The 17,617-nt window shown below is 39.5% G+C and overlaps 3 protein-coding genes across 3 annotated transcripts; 1 reads left to right on the top strand and 2 right to left on the bottom strand.

Annotated features, from left to right (window-relative positions):
- Positions 1–152: 152 nt before the first annotated feature.
- serpinc1 (serpin peptidase inhibitor, clade C (antithrombin), member 1) lies at positions 153–3,271 on the top strand. Its single transcript, XM_056758877.1, has 8 exons — positions 153–289; positions 1,095–1,455; positions 1,539–1,754; positions 1,830–1,967; positions 2,044–2,262; positions 2,343–2,517; positions 2,601–2,665; positions 2,773–3,271. Exons 2-8 carry the CDS (start codon positions 1,096–1,098, stop codon positions 2,950–2,952), a joined length of 1,353 nt encoding a protein of 450 aa, XP_056614855.1. The 5' UTR covers positions 153–289; position 1,095; the 3' UTR covers positions 2,953–3,271.
- On the bottom strand, positions 3,157–12,006 carry zbtb37 (zinc finger and BTB domain containing 37). Its single transcript, XM_056758876.1, is given in 5 exon segments — positions 3,157–7,861; positions 7,864–8,104; positions 8,714–8,813; positions 9,144–10,120; positions 11,125–12,006. Coding segments are annotated over 4 exon segments (1,566 nt in total). The 5' UTR covers positions 10,091–10,120; positions 11,125–12,006; the 3' UTR covers positions 3,157–7,583.
- A 1,298-nt stretch (positions 12,007–13,304) lies between these two features.
- s1pr1 (sphingosine-1-phosphate receptor 1) lies at positions 13,305–16,220 on the bottom strand. The gene is made up of 2 exons (XM_056759947.1): positions 16,015–16,220; positions 13,305–15,441 (listed from the first exon to the last, which is right to left on the bottom strand). The coding sequence occupies exon 2, from the start codon at positions 15,244–15,246 to the stop codon at positions 14,158–14,160; it is 1,089 nt and encodes a 362-aa protein (XP_056615925.1). The 5' UTR covers positions 15,247–15,441; positions 16,015–16,220; the 3' UTR covers positions 13,305–14,157.
- Between the last annotated feature and the right edge of the window lie 1,397 nt (positions 16,221–17,617).

Genomic DNA, 17,617 nt, shown 5'->3' with positions numbered 1-17,617 from the left:
ATCAATAGTACAAGTAATGGCCATGAATGACCTTTAGTTAAAACAAAAGTGTACTTTTGGCCTTAAAATTTGTTTTTAACAAAAATTGTTTTCCTCAATGTCACACGTGTATTAATAACATGTCCCTTGCTTGTGACTAACAGAAACACAATAATCAATAGCTCAAAGGTTGGCTTAAGTAAATTTTCTCCAGTTGCCAGGGTTCCTCAGGCCACTGACCTGGTTAGAGATCAGTGTTGTAGAACACAGCCTCAACGCACGTCTTTAAAAACAGAAATAAGACCATCAGGTAAGTGGATGATATTAACAATTAATGCAATGACATAGGCTACCTGATCAGAAAAAGCTTGTTAGAATAGTTTTGGATATTTTTGGTTTCTTGGTCACTCCTTTGTTAACCTTTGTGATTAACTGATGATGTATTAAGTTAGAACGTAAGAAAGCATTAATCCTGTTAGACCTACATAAATCTTTGACTTGAAGACCTGGTGTCAATTCAGATTACACATACTTCGAGTTTGAATAAAAGGATTTTATGAAATCAACAACCAGTAGTGGAATTTAGGTGGTCCGAGTATATAATGTACGATTAAAAAGATTCTTACAATCCTAGGCTTATTTTCGTAGTCTATGATCGGTAGTTTCGCTAAATTGCTACGTATTTCCTCTGATAAAAGTCTGTCAGTGTAGGAAGTTTTGAGACATAGTCCAGCTTCAACAACCTTTGACAAAAAAATCTAGACGAATCTTGTAATGTAATTCATTACATTTAAATTCAATACAGTTGGACATTAATGATGAGATCCCAAAGTGTGATGTTGCTTTCAGTTGGGATCATGTATAAAGTGTGCTACAAGCAACAACTATGATCACCTTTAAATTTGCACCAAGCAAACTACCCATGAAGGACTAAACAACTGTATTTTTTGTGTATTGGGCATTCCAAAATAGCTTAATAAATGTTGCCCAAACTATTACTAATCCAAGCAATGGTTCACATCAAATATACACTCCGTTTAAGTATAAATTGGAAATATACATGTGCAAATGTCCAAAGTAGCCGACTTGACTCACTTCTCGTTCCACTTGGGCAGAATGAAGCTTTTAAAATGTACGTGGATCCTCTGGACGTTTGCCCTCTGTTCAGCCAACGCAACCAAAGATATCTGCAACGCGAAGCCCAAAGACATGCCTTTGGAGCCAATGTGTGTCTACCGCAACCCAGACTTCTCCCTAGAACCAACTCGAGAACCTGCGAAGATCCAGGTTAACGCTAACCCCCGAGTCCTGGAACTATCCAAAGCCAACAGCGGTTTCGCCCTCACACTTTTCAAGCAGCTCTCTGAGAGAAAGTCCAGCAGTGAAAACATATTTCTATCTCCATTGAGCATCTCAACTGCTTTTGCGATGACAAAGCTAGGAGCTTGCAACCGAACACTGGAGCAGCTCATGAAAGTAAGATGTCAGCTACGGCACACAAATAAGATGAGATGACAATAAACGGAAGTCAAAAGAAATCTTTATTTTTATTAAAACAGGTGTTTCAGTTTGACTTGATAAAGGAGAAGACGTCAGATAAGGTTCATTTCTTCTTCGCCAAACTGATCTGTCGCCTTTTTCGGCGAAAGCCTGAGACGATGGAGTTGATCTCTGCCAACAGGTTGTTCGGAGACAAATCTACGATTTTCAACGAGGCCTACCAGAACATCAGCGAGATGGTGTATGAGGCCAAAATGATGCCTCTCAATTTTAAGGTCAGTCCATTTCCTGAATTTTCCCTGCAGGGCATCCAGATCTTTTGGTTGTGTCAAACAAGTTTTTTCTTGCAGGAAAAACCTGATGATTCAAGGATGGTGATCAACAAATGGATTGCCAACAAAACAGAAGACAGAATAAAGGACACCCTGCCAGAAGGTTCAATAGATTCGGACACCATATTAATCTTGGTCAACGCGATCTACTTCAAAGTAAGCGAGGATGCAGAAAGGTATAAGCTTATCGAAACGCAAATTATATCAGCTTCCTCTAATTGTTGCTTTCTAGGGTCAATGGAAGCACAAGTTCAATAAGGAAGATGTCATGAATCTAGACTTTCACGTTAATGAAACACACAGATGTCCGGTACCCATGATGTACCAAGAGAGTAAGTTCAAGTATGCATCCATACCCGACGATAAGGTCAAGATACTCGAGTTGCCCTATAACGGTCGTGACATCACAATGGTACTGATTTTACCCAATGAAGGCACACCTCTGTCAGAAGTAAGTTATTAAGTCAATTTTCTTCCTAAAATCTTCTAATGTTGTGATGCGTAACATTTGCCGAACTGCATTCAATGAAGGTGGTGGCAAACATGAACCTCAAGACACTTGTTGGTTGGCTTAATAAAATGAATGAGACCACAGTGACCGTGCAGATCCCTCGCTTCCGTATCGAGGACAGCATGAGTCTCAAAGAGGAGCTGATTAAAATGGGTCTCGAGGATCTTTTTAGTGCGACCCACGCAAGTCTTCCGGGTACGACTCGCGTTTCTTTGACAAGCCTGATAGAAAACTTCCTACTGCTGAATTCTTAATGTTTTACTCTTATTTCGTCCCAGGTATGGTTGCTGAGGATGGGCCTAACCTGTACATATCTGACGCCTACCACAAAGCCTTCCTTGAGGTGAGATGCCTTCAAAATGTTTGTGTTTATTTGCACAATAGGTGGAACTGCATTACAAGACAGTCCAAACCCTGTCAGCTACGATTTCTCTTTGATTTTACCTTCAGGTAAATGAAGAAGGCAGCGAGGCCGCCGCCGCCACAGCTGTGGTATCCTTAGGACGTTCCTTAAACCTCTTCCGGGAGTCATTCATAGCCAACAGACCGTTCATTCTGATGATCCGGGATTCCAGTATCAACGCATTGCTCTTCACCGGTCGTGTGGCAAACCCTTGTGGGAGCAGCTAATTCTGCGATGATGGTTGTTGCTCAACTTTGTGGTTCATTGTAAACTTGACAAACTGCCTTGTTCCTGTATTATTGGTTATAAATGAACTTTTTAATTTGTCATAACTGTTTTGTTCTTGAACAAGCAAGTAACTGAAAAACACATGTCAAGAGCATATTTGGGGTTTGAAAAGATAAACAAACAAAATATGTACAGGCAACAAATAAGGATAAAACAGGTTTATTTTTTCATATTAGAAATTTGGGTTTAGCAGTATCACACAATCTGGGCGTACATTGTAATACATTTAAAGAACAGAATAAAAATCCTTCACAGTTACACTTAAAGTGCTTTATTTCTATTTAGAAGAATGGACTTGACAGACTGCCAGTGAGACAAAAACATAGTGGTTATGGTTAAAAATGGCTTTCACATTATTAATTTTGATAATTTGAACAGTTTTGATTTCTGTACCATTTCACAAGACGACGATCATCTCTTAAATTTAGACTAATCATAAACTCTTGATTAACTTCAAATAACTAATTAGAACTTTTCCCACCTATGAATATAATGTCTATGTTTTTAACAATATATTGACTATTTCAATAAATATATTGGATTGCTATTAAAATTTGCGTAAATAAGATACTGTCATGTTTGGAATTTGGACCGATTTCCAAGAATGAAATATCTCTATTTAGTTTTATCTTAGGCTAAAATATTTTTCTAAGGATTTAAATTAAAATGATTAACATTTTATAAGACACATGAAAAGAACAGACTATATTGCTTTTTGCAAAAGAAACAATATCGCAAGACGAGCTGTAAAAGTCAAACTTTTGGCTTCACTTGGTGCAAATTCTGATGCCTAGAAATCTCTTTAAATTTGGCCATTACAAAGGATAAAAAAACATGCAAATAAACTAATTCTGCTGCTGGCCAGTAGAAAAACAATGTCTTGATTCCTTGTACAAAGACTTTTTGAGGTAACAAAACAACTTTTTTGATGAAGTATCACGTTTGCTTGCTTATTCAGACTAAAGATAATATATTTAGAAACTATATACATCAGAACGCATTGCTGGCACAAAATATATGCACTGTCTCTGATGCAATAAAATATGACTCGGGATTATCATATGGTTTCCCAAAAACAAGACATGCATTTCACCACCTTTCACAAGCTTAAACATGACATGAAAATAGGAGGGTAATTGAATCAGGATATCATTTTATCACATTTGCCAATAAGCGTAATTGGGTAGTTATGGTATTATAATATATTGTATACTGTATGTGTCGTATGGTGTGACAGCAAAAAGTTAGAAAAAAAGATAAATCTCTTTCATGCTATTTTATTTTTTAAATATAAATATTCATAATTTATAAATTGGGTTCTCTACCTTTTTGACTCCAATGGACTCCAAATGAGTTAATTGAAAGCTTGAAATTACTGATAAAAGTTTATTCATTATAAAAATGGCCAATTAATAAATATCATAAATATTTTAAATGTTTATCAATGCTCATTTTAAAATACTAGTCATCTTGAGCCCCCAGTCAGCTGGGGGCCCCCCTGTCGACACAAAATAATAAATTGTTAATATTTTGTTTTGTACATTTTTGCTATGTCACACCATAGGACACATAGGGTACGGTATATTTGTCAACTACACAGTTGCTTTAAATTCTTTAAGAAGGAATTCATTCCATTTAATCAGATTAAAGGTCAATTTGTCACTTTGGGTAAAAGTTTGATCAATATTGCCCACACACAATCAATATTATGATTACTAACCCCACAAAAGTTAGTAACTTTTCAAACGCAACGAAGAGTTTCGGAAATGGGGTGCAATATTGCTTCGTAGGTAGTTCCATACACATTCTGTAACACTGTATTATGAGCTGATGTCATTTGGTTAGACGTGACTTGTTCGGTCAACACTGCAGTAGATGTGTTTTCATATAGAAACATTATACATTACAGCCTAGTATATACACTGTAGCAACACCAATATCCTCCGCTGTTATTTAAAGCTTAAAAAACAAATACAAATGCGAAACACATAATATATGAATTGATAGTATCATTTAAGAACAACGAAAACGTAGAACAGGCAGGTTGGTTGACCATCAAAGGTCATGCGAAAAACATGCTAAAATTTGCATCAGCCCTAAAACCCAAATCAATACGACCAAATTTCGACTGTTGGAATGCATGATTATAGATACAAATCCCTTGTTATTAAATTGCAATTCATTCACATAAAGATAATATGATTGGCATACACACAAACAGGCCCATGCCCCAAATCTAAAAATTAAACAAAAGTAAAAAAACAAGAACCTGTTTTATATTCTTCTTGATATATTCTAATGATTATGCTGTTTACTGACAAACCCCTTTCTCATGAGGTTACACCATGACAAATAAAAGCAGTATCAACATGCTCGCCCCCCGGTTTCTGTAAAACCGAGTAGAAATGACACAATTTCAGGATCTTATTTCCCTGCGACTGAGGCATGGGTTATTTATATTAAGAGGAAATTTTCAACTGTGTAGTTTTTTTTTGCTGCTCTTGTGAAATATGGCGACCCGAGTTACCCAGAGCCCGACTTCCGAGTAAGAGGAACGGCTAGGTACGAACCAAAAAGGTAAACATGAAAAGTAAACAGTGAGTTCCTGATATTTGCAAGAAGTGTTAACCTGCTGACCTGTGTTCACGATTGTGACAAACGGCAAACGTTTGTAAAAGATCTAACCTGTGTTAATACGAGATGAGGTGCAAAATTGGAAATATCAGTAGCTGTTTATTTCTTATAATATGCAATAAACTTTTCCTAAAAAAATGGTCACACGAAGTGTGATTCACAGCCTTGTAGAAAATGATAACAGTATCACCACCTAAAACTTAATTTCCTTTTGTAGATCGTTCTTTAAACACCGCCTCTGTGTAGTTTATATGAGTATAAATTGGTCTAAATATGCATAAGTGACACATGTATATAGATATACAGTTAATCTTAAAAACTAAAATCATCCCACACCCTTTCTTTAAGTGCCTAATCTAATCTCTCGCTTCCCTCCAAATCATAGGGTTTCACAAAATTATTCGGCTCCTTTGGTTACTGAGAACTTCAGTAAATTCAGGTCATAGCACCAGCTGAAAACATCTGTTCAAAAGCCACGTGTCAAGGCACTTGACCCCGTGAGGTTAAAGTGCCTCCCATCAGATGAAGGGAAATCGCTCAGTCAATCCGTGGCATTTCGTTGCTTCCCGTTCATCGCAGACATACGGTTTCTGTTTCCTACACAAACAGCTTGGACGACCTTTTCAAGTCCATGTCTCCGTATTTCTTGACTCGCATAAAACTGCCCTCCGAAGGACCACTGTGCTAACACATTCTACAAACAAAACATTGTCAGACCAGTAAAACGAATTGCGAATCTCAACGATCGACTTAAAAAAACAAAAAAAAAACACTGAATGTAAAATACAGTTGAGTGCATCCACGTATCTGTGTGCGACAGATCGGTATTGCGTAGTGATGTGTGAGAGAGGTAACTGAGCGGTATTGTAGCTTATGTGGGGTTGAAGAAATTTCCTGTTTTTTACGTTTCATCAACATTCAGCAGCTGGGGTTGTGTGTAGGGAGATATACGAAGGCTTTGCCGGGAAAAAAAAACGCAATATTTATACCATTGCTATATTCTATCTTATTCTACCGCTTTTCCCCCAGCATGCCTATATCACAGTATAATGACCAACGTGAAAATATAAAACCATGTGAGTGTTAAACTTAAGAGCTTATCCATTTGTAGAACCTGTACAACCGATACTACGACTAGAATTTCTTTGCGTTATCTTTGAGGCCTGTAAGTTAAGTGAGCAATGCGTTATGATGTTACGACAGGCCGAAACGGCACTTAATAAACAAAAAAACAGAAAACAGAAATCTGATGTTGGGTCAGACCTGAGGGTTCCTAATAAAAAACGAACCCGTTTTTCTAAGCTTGCCATGGCCGGGGAGTACGACGTCCACCCCCAGATTAATTTCTTAAGATTGTCTCAAGGCAGAATAGCAAGGGACATCGACGTCCTCATTTTAGAATTCTGGCACAGAGAAGTTTGGCAATTTCGACGCAATCTGACCAAATTGTAGCTTGAGCTTCTCTTTTGATCGTCCTGAATTCCAAAGATTTGTAGTAGTACAAAAATATAAAAAAACGTAACGTATATAAAAGACAGGAGAGGCTAAAAACAAAACAAAAGATCACTGCATCGAGTGTGAGGTTGCCGGAGTGTGGCTTGTCTTCATTTGATGATGTCCTGTTCAGTTTGTACGGTGAAGGTAGATGCGGTTTAAAGCGGAAATACCATTTATAAATCCCTAAAGAATACTAGTCCTAGCGAACTGTTCATTGCATTTTTATTATCCTAGTAACTTCCAAAAAAAATATAGAAGATCTTCATCCGAGTAGAATCTCCCTTTTTATCCGTTCTTTGTTGACAGCAGCTGAAAATACTCCGGCTGGCTTTTCATAGTTATCAGTTTCTGATGTTGGGAGTCAAAGAACAGAGTTCCATGTTGGACCCCGATGTTCTCTGCCTCCACAATCTCTTAATGTATTCCAACTCTGAGCTTTTCAATCGGGTCCGGTGGTGGAGACCGAGGGTTGAACCCCATCTCCGAATGACGAACCGGGACCTCCCGCTCCACCATTTCCCTCAGACTCTTCCTGAGTGGGCGACTCGTCTTCATTCTGGCCTCCGCGGGAGGTGACCGTGGTAGTCTCAGGGGAGGCGCTGTGCGAAACCTCCTGCGGGGCGCAGCCTGGATGGTTCTTGCGGAAGTGCTGGTTGAGGATGGCCTGGAAGGGGAAGCTCTTGCCGCACACGTGGCAATGGAAGGGCTTGTTCCCGTGTGCTTTCGGATGTGGTACTCGAGCTGGTCCTTGCGGGTGTATTTTTTGCCGCAGATGCGGCACACGAAGGGGGTGATGCCCATGTGCAGCCTCATGTGGCGATCTAAGCTGCCTTTCTGGTTAAAGGACTTGCAGCAGTAGATGCAGGTCAGTCGGGGGTTGTAGCGGAACCATCTATCTCCTACCTGTTCACGAAGGTACTCTTCGTATCCTCCCATGTCAAACACAGCCTGTTCTTCTCCCTGTTGAGCAAAATTGACAGGTTACAATCTGTGTTCATGATAAAAATGTATAACTAACTTATAACCTATCTAACTTATAAACTTTTATTATGAAGCAATTCTAAAATGACAAAAATGTGGAACCCAAAATGGCAAGTTATGTTTTAGGGACAGTATAGACCTGACAGGAAATAATTGAGCAGAGATAGGAGATATGGTTCGGCAATAAACACTCAGGTCGGGAATTAAACCTGAGTCACTGTGAGCACACTGGCTATCCAACAAAATGACAATATTTGATTTAATATAATAATGTAAGAATACATTTTCTGTACAAATTATTTTCTGTTTTTCTGAATGTACTATTTGTTTTTATTTCATTCTGTGAACATTTCTCCCAAATTTCTTTTTATTTAACATTTATATTCAGAGAATTGAAATGGGACTGGTCCAAAAGAAAGATGTAATGTTTGCAGATCTTGAATACTGCAAAGAAAGCAAGTTCATATTCACACTCATGTTTTACATTTATTTTAGGATCCATTCAAAATAATTATAAAGACTAAAGCCTTAAGCCTTAAGAGGGAACATCAAGCTTCGGTCAGGCAATTCATGTGTTGGAAAGGATACCTGTGAGGTGGGGTGTCTCTGGTCATCCACTCTTCCTGGAGACTCACTCTTGGCTCTCTGTCGATCAGCCATCACGACCACACTTCCTGTTGGACTGAACCTGATGGAAAGAACCAAAAATCTTTCATACTTCAAAAAGGGTTTACAAGGCAAAACCGGCACACTTTATTATAAGAGCGATATTACATTTTGATGAAAATAATAAATATTAAATAATATTAAATGCTTCAGAGGTTGGATGTTTTAGTGACCGTTAAAATATGTCATAATGTACTGCCATTATTGTTTTGAACCCACCCAACCAGCTATACATAATATTATATTTTGTGCTCCACAGAAGATAGAAAGTGAAAGAAAGCTATGATTGATTGGGGAGTAAATTACAACATTTTTGTGTGCGATATCCCTTTAAAAGTACTTTTTTTCACACCTGTCCGTCTCACTGAAGCTACTGGAAGGCTGTGAACTTTTTCCTCCTCGTGCCCCCTCCTGTAGCAGCGTGCTACGACCCGATGTGTCAATCATCACCATCGGCCCCTCCTCTGCCCCACTCCCCTCCTCCGCTGAAGCCTGAGTCTCCGCCCCCATCCACTCTTCCATCCTTTCCGTCTTAATCCGAAACCCATCCACGACACGCACGGCTTCATCTCCGCCCCTCTCCGCCACAGTCCCCGTCTCCACATACCACTGACCGGCCCGGTTGATACGCAGGATGGGCTCTTTCCCAGATCCCACCTCCTCAGACCCAATTCCGCTGTGCTCCACTATTTGCGGGCTCATGGACTCCCCCGGTGGACTGATCTCTCGCACCTCCCTGACGTCACGGATGTTGATCACCCCTCCAGTGTTGCCGATCAACCTCGCGCTTCCGTGTCTGGGGCTTATAGAGCGGGACCCCCCCAATGCCGATCCACTCCTCCCCGACTCAATGGTATGGCTGGCCGTCCGGTGTGCTCCGCTTCCCAGCTCCTCCTCGACATCCGACAGGTTGATCTTAAAGTGGATCCCCTCTAAAATCTGAGTGCAGCGGTCGATAATGTGCTGCATTTGGAGGAAGCTGGCGGCCGTCAGGTAGCTGATGATGTCGGCAAGCTGAAGGCACAAGCGGCCCGTGTAGCAGAACGAAAGGAGCTGCTCGAACACGGACGGATTGCGGATCACCGAGATGGAAACGGTGCTCATCTCGCTCAGCGACATGTGATCCCTGAAGTATGGGGAGCTGGCGGCGAGGACCACCTTGTGGGCGCGAAAGCTGTGGCCTTGAACGTTGACCACAATGTCGCACAGGCGGCCCTGCATGCGCAGCTGGTTCAGGTGCGACAGGACGGAGTTGCTGAAGTCCGGAATATCGAGTTGGATGCTTCCTGTTCGTTCCATGGGGGCGGCCTATTTCGTTGCACTTCAAAGCTGTTGGAAAAAAACAAGAAAGACCTGTTATGACACTGTTATGAAATTTATATCAACTGTAAATAAGTAGGCCTACACGCGTTAACTTGCTCTAAATAGTGCTGCGATCCAAACACCTCAGATTTGGGAGATTTCCCAACTCAAACCTGGAAAGTATTCAGTATTATTAAAGGAGTTTAGGTCCACAAATTATCACCTCAGAATTATGTTATCCCCGACTTTAAACTCGTAAATAACACATGGATATACTAACATTAAAAGTATTTTGTATAATACTCTTAAAAGAGCCAAGCTCCATAATTATTTCCAAGTTATCGCCTCAGAATTATGAGATATCCCACTTCAAACCCAAAAACAACGTCTCGATTTAAAGGAGCAGTTCACTTCAAAATAAGCCCAATAGTAAAGTCAATGGGGGCTTATTTTAAGTGAACCGCTCCTTTAATAACATTATTATTAACAACATTAAGTATTAAGTTAAAGAGCGCAGTTCCATACATTATTTTGGTGGGAAAGTATGTTATGCAGCATCAAATACTGTAATGCTATATAAATACTTGACCAGGTCAACTGTCTAAACCAATGGCATTAAGTGGGAGGCGTGGCTTTATGTTTTCTACCAATGGTAGACGGAAACAGTGTTTTGGAAACCTGTCAGAAACAGTTATTGACACTCCTTTAGATGACACAAGTGGTGCTCGAAAACTGTTACAAACTTCACATTGAAAAGGTGACAGGCTGGCTTTCAAAACTGATTAAAAGTCATTTAAACGTCGAATAAACTTCAATGACAACATGTTGTACAATTAACCACAGGGCTAATTGCACAGCAACAATACCTGCGTACATAAAATACTCTCCACAACCTAATTATTGAATAAACAGATGTGAAAACATGCGATATCTATACAACTCAACCATAGCAATGTACATTTAAGTAAAAAAAACAATGCACATCGTTTTAATAAAGTTACATTGGAGTGAAACGCCTCACATTTGCTCACCTTCTAATGACGGGCACAGAAACCGCCCCGCTACAGTTCTTTGCACACTTGCACTTTATGGCTACAAAGCGCAGCTGTTAGAGACCAAAGTTGCCATTTTTTTCATTGCATAGCTCAGCAGGACATGTTCGCGGTAATGCTTCGTCTTTCCGTGTTTCTGACATAGTATCGGCCGAATGTAACGGCAACTGTAACCGGCGGCGTGGCGCCTCGGTCGGTTACAGTAACGCACCGCGGCGCGGTGATGCGATAAAGCCTACCGAAAAACGCGCACACACCCCGGCGCGGCGCAGGCAGGGAGGTGCCTTACCCCCGTTAACGCCAAAATGATATGAAAAAACCTACAACGCCAAAACACAGTTATCCAATCTTTAACGACAGCCTGTTTCACGTGGTTTGGCGTTAAACGTCAACCGTTCCATGGTGACTATTTATCGTTATACTTATCGCCGGGGCTGCCGCTGTCGCTTTCGGTTCCTCCGCAGCTCTCATATTCCCCCATGTATAACATGAGCCAATGTACAGAAAACGCGCGGAATTGTGGGAAGTGTAGTGCTGTGGCGTCGCAGACGTAAAGACTGGCGATACGGAGCTTTGGCAAACAGGACTCGCGTCCCCGTGATGCATTGCGCGCACCATCGCCGTGAAATTGGGTGAAGAGTTTGGTTGCATATTTTGGTAACAGTTTCGTCAACTGTTGTGTATGTGCGAGTCCGGAATGACTCACACAAATGAGAAATATCGGTTTTGCGACACTGGCGGAAGTCGACAGCAGTTTTTAAACCAAATTAACCGAAATGTATAAGAAACGGGTGTTTTATGTACAGTAAAGTCTTGTCGCAGGGTGCATACCGTGACATCAATAATATGAACCCACTGAACCCGTGAAGAATATACATCATTAGTCACGTGTCTTAAATAAAGCAAAATCTTGATTTGCATAGTAATGCATTATTCATCTTGTTGGAGAGATTTGCTTTACAGTCACGCTTACAATGTCGTTTGAACAAAAATGTTTTGAATGTAAAGAGATTTCTGCAATTTCTATTGTGACATTTTTTTTACTGTGTACGTGTATTTCAGATATTGAGGAGTTGGTTTACGCCCAGAGATGTGTAAACAAAAACTGGTTTGGGTTCTTTTAATATACTTGTGATAATATATAGAATATATCCAGCAGGTTATAATGTATAATGTGGTGTATCTTTTGTGTTCAAAAAACAGATTGAGCAACCATTTAAGCGTCCCTGTATTTCCCAAGGAAGTGCAGTCTCTTGAAAATTGCACATTTATTGGAGATAAAAGATAAATGAAACATGTCACCTCCCCTATTTAAATGTATAAATGTTTAATTTTTTTGTTTAAGTACAAAAACTGTACTGCTTTTCCCTACTCGATGCAAACCCACTTGTGTTTGTATATTCCTGTTTTGTGATAATTTTACATTTGCCTAATTAAAAAACAAATTCAGCCTATCATTTTATGTCTGTCCATCTTATTTCTTCACTTTCTTAATCATTGGGTTCAATGTCTTCTTAATAAGAAATGATGTTCCGCATTTCATTCTCCATAATTTTTTTATTTACAATGTTAAACATGTAAACAGACATCACTCAGTAAAGATCCCATTAATGACGCAATTTTAGCAGTTGTCCACCAGGTGGTGCTCTCAGAGCATATATGATGACATTATTTTCCAATATGACTGGAATCACAGTCGCATCAAAATTGCTTCTTAGTCCTCTTCAGAAGCTCTTCAGAAGTTTTGTATTGTATTATAAGGTTATTAATTAGCATTGACAGGTATATTTATTGTAACATTAAGTAACACTTTACAATATATATAAAATAAATATTTATATATGTATTCTTAAAGTTGTGTCTTTTTTGGCCAAAAGCCTTTATGTTACACCAAATCTTATCAAAACCATGATATGCCATTGGATATTACTAAAATAGTATACTATTACTAGTATATTATTATAAACTTTACTGAGTACGTAGTTTTAAGGGGGGTGCATTCTATAACATTTTATTGGACAGTACGCCCATAAGTACAGTATTATATATATGACGTTGATGGTCTATATTACCTGATGAAAATAATGTACACTAGCATTCGCTTCAAAGCCACTGAAAGAACAACAACAAAATATGTTATTAATGACACATTTGATTAATTCATCATTGATATTTATTAACAACTAAAACAACAAAACACAGACTAGATGTTACAATGTGCAACAGTGAAGAAGAACAAAACTGGCTCAAGATTGAACTGTATTTCTAAAGAACATGGATGAAAAAACACAAGCATTAACAAACCAGATCAGCATTACGGTATATTTGGACATGCGTGATGCATAATCTCAGATCCCATGACATTAACTTCAATAGATGCGAGCCATCATGCTACACCGCGAGACAAACCTGCCCCTGACAATGATTTAATGTAAAGTCTATATAGCTGTATAATACATGACACGCTATTGTAAAAGTAAAATAATAACATATTTACAATTTTCTCCATCCCTCTCCACGTTTCAAATGTATTCGAACTGCTTCCAAGATAAATTAATATTGACAGCTAATGTACACGCACGCTGAGCTTCTACAACAACAGTTTATTTGTTGAAAGACGAAGGAATACATTTACAAAATACATTCTCAGGGGCAAAAGTTCCTCCTAATACCGTAGTGTTAAGTCGAAGAAACACAAGTACCTCGCAATCATATTTCTTTCTTAATTTCGACAATGTAGTACGGACCACGACGAACTAGTATGTTTCATATCAATCCGTTTTAGAAAGTCCACAAAAAGTGCTCTAAACTGATCGTTTCCATTTGACAGGGACACAAAATGGATGAATAACACGGAAAAATTATTAGTTAAGTGCTTCCCTATATGTTTGTTCTGATATTGAAGGGTACAAGTGTGATGGAATCTTGAATACTAACACAACCATCCACACACACATTCGCTATGAATGAAGGCGAAAAAATACACAGTGGTTCCTCTAAAGTCTCTTTTCTTTATGAAGAAGAAGTGATATTCCCCGTGGACACTATGGTTTCCCTGGGCGAATATTCAGGCTCGTCTTTATTCGGGTGGGATGAGTTGTCAGACTTGCTCCGGCTGAACTCGGCGCCCATGATGGGCCTCGAAAACTTCCCGGCCGGCAGGCTGCAGATCCCGCAGTTGAGCATCTTGATGAACGCCCGGCGCATCTCGTTGCTGGTCAGGGTGTAAATAAGAGGATTCATTGCGGAGTTGAGCACGGCCAACGCCAGGAACCACTCGGCCTTGTAGAGTATGGGGCAGGTGCGGATCTGACAGGCCACGTCGAGCAGCAACAAGATGAAGAGCGGCGCCCAACACGCTATGAAACAGCTGAGCACGATGATGACGGTCTTCAAAAGCGCCAAGGACTTCTCCGAGCTCTTGTTGCAGCCGCGGCCGTTGGCCACTTTGCGGAAGACCAGCTTGCGGCTCCGTGTGCGGACCAGGGCGTAGATGCGGGCGTACAAGATGACGATGGCCATGAGGATGACGCTGAACACTGTGGTGCAGAAGAGGATGTAGGTCTTGTGGTAGAGAGGCAGCACCGTGGAGCAGTTGTTCATGCTCTCGATGCAGTTCCAACCCATGATGGGAAGGCCGCCAAGGATGGCGGCGATGAACCACACGGTGCTGATGAGCATGAACACACGGCACGTTTTGCCATTATTGTGAAGTTTCATTTTTAGCATGGTCAGGTGTCGCTCGATAGCAATGGCCAGTAGACTGAACACCGAAGCGGCCAGAGCCACAAACATACTTCCTTCTCGGAAGAACCACTGGGTGGGGGTGAGTTTATAAGTGTTGGCTCCTGACAGCAAGATGTTTGCCGTGTAAACCACTCCGGCTAGGAGATCTGACAAAGCCAAGTTCCCAATGAAGTAATACATGGGCTTGTGGAACTTCTTGGTCCTCCAGATGGTGAGGAGGACCAGAACGTTTTCCAGAATGATGAAGCAGCACACGACGATGAACACGACGGAGTCGGCCCGGAGGCCGCGGTCGCCGACGACCTTGCGAAATTTCCCGGTGAAGTTGTAGTGTCTGGCGATTAGGTCATCCATGGTTCACAAAGGCTTGGGCAGCTTTTAATCCAACGTGCAATCCACCACAGGGCCACAGGGGGATGCTGGTGGACTTGAGGAGGTGAGTATCCAGTTTAGTATGACGTCATTCAACCAATGTTTTCTCAAGTCAGGTAAAAATCCTTGCTGAGGATGAATGCTGTGAGAGAATCCGATAACTGCATCATGAAAACACTAGAATAAACAAAATAAAAACATAAATGAGAGAAGGATAACGTCAGATAAGCATTTGGCAGTATTTGCAATGGCTTGATATGAAAATAAGAAAAATGCTTTATTTAAGGGTTTGAAACTAGTTAGATTAGTCACAAACACGCAGTGTTGAAAAATATATTTAAAGTATAAAACAAGCTAAAGAAACAATGAACAATATTAAAAACGGTTACAAGTTAAAAAGTTGTTTAAGAGAAAATATAAGTACACAAGAAAATAATGGTACGTAAGAAAAAGTTGAATAACTACGTCACACGCCGCGCTATTATCGCTAACGTACGCGACTGTTAAAATTCATAGCTGGTTTCACCGATAAATATTAATTATATGAATATGAATTTCATCACTACAATTTTAAAGGAAATGTAAAAATTATAATCAAGATTATTTATATGGAAATGTGATTTTGTTAAATCGTATTCGCGACATTACGAATTAAAAAAGTTAAACTTTATAAGCACTCACAACGGTCAAGACCGCTGAAGCTTGACATACGGAAACTTACATAAACAGGAGAACGAGAGTTGCTCTTACCTTTAAACTCCAATCATCTTGTGTTGAATGTATAATCCCTCGATATTGTTGTTGTGTGGATAGATATCAAAGCTGTTGTATTTATCACATCCCGCTCGAGTCTCGTGTCTCGGGTTGTAGGGTAATTTTTCTCGGACTGGTGAGAGACTAGAGAGATCGAGTCTGGCCAATTCCCCCTCTTCAGTTCAGCCCACCAATTTGATAGCCCTTCCCCTTTACACACTCTCGTTATCCTCTTATTATTCCACAGCATCCAAACCCCTGCAAGACATTCCGAAACAATGTGCTGGATACAGATCAGAGTTTTGGAGTTTCACACACACAAATGCTGTACACTATGTCTCTACTACAACTAATACAAAACATAATCTAACGGGATTGTCATAATGATAAACAATAATATGTATTATGGAATAATTGACAAATTATTAAACAAAATATTTAATATTAATAAAATATATATCATATGTTAGAATTTATATACACCACTGTTTAGAGCTTTCCTGTGCACCAGTGGTAAGAGCAAGGTTGTGGGTTCTATCCCAGGGGATTGCAAATCCCTTAAAATGTATAGGATAATGCAATGTAACTTTGGATAAAAGCGTCTGCCAAATGTAGTCATTTTACTCATTATTAAAGTTTCTTTCTATTTTAGAATAATAATTCTTTATTTTAAATAGTTATTTTGCCCAAAAAAACTTTGCCCAAAAAAAAGGGAATTACATTGCGATTACGACAAATCCAAAATAAATAAAAACTTCGATGTCATCAAATCAAAATCATCTTCAACGTAAATCTCTTATCGGCTGTTTTTATTTTTTCATTATTTGGTTTAAGTAAAGAAATATATATGTATATATACATACAAATGATAAGATAAATAAGACTCATTATAAATTATTATATCCATACTTAAAAAATATATATAAAAGCTTTAAATCCTTTCCAGATCTATAATTTGTGTTACACATTTTATATGATGAAAAACATAAATGTGTCAATTAAATGAATATGAATATATATTTATCGGATTTGTATTAAATGAAATAAAGGTTTGCACATTTACATCTTTCCAAATAACTTATTTCAAACAATCAGCCACATGACTTTCGGTAGCTTTTTCAGTCACGTGACCCTAAACTTTTGAACAAAAGTGAACGTTTAAATAATACATAGAATAAAAAAGAATAATAATCATCATAAATATTATAACGAATGTAGATCAAATTTGATCTGTCAAATCACATTATGTACAATTCAGATTAACCCCATAATCCAGTTTCTTTTGTCTTTTCCTGTGGGAATGTCCCAGCTGCAGACTCACCCCAAACACTACATCCTGAACTGGGTGGGCAGGCCAAGCATGACCGCTCCTCTACCCCCCATTTGCCCTAATTTCTCTCCAGCATTAATCACATGTGCTATTCACTCTGTTCAGGTCTGATGGCCTCAATGGACCAGACCCCTAAACCCTTATAGCAGGTTCAGAGGGCAAACATGATCCTGTGTCCCCCACCAGGAATACGGTGAAATTGTAGATGTGCGTGTGTCTGTGCTCCTAGATAAATAAGGGATCTATAATGTCAATGAATATCTCTTCATA

Source organism: Triplophysa dalaica, chromosome 10 (assembly GCF_015846415.1).
Source record: "Triplophysa dalaica isolate WHDGS20190420 chromosome 10, ASM1584641v1, whole genome shotgun sequence".
NCBI lineage: Eukaryota > Metazoa > Chordata > Actinopteri > Cypriniformes > Nemacheilidae > Triplophysa > Triplophysa dalaica.
This window is presented reverse-complemented; position numbering and strand designations above follow the sequence as displayed.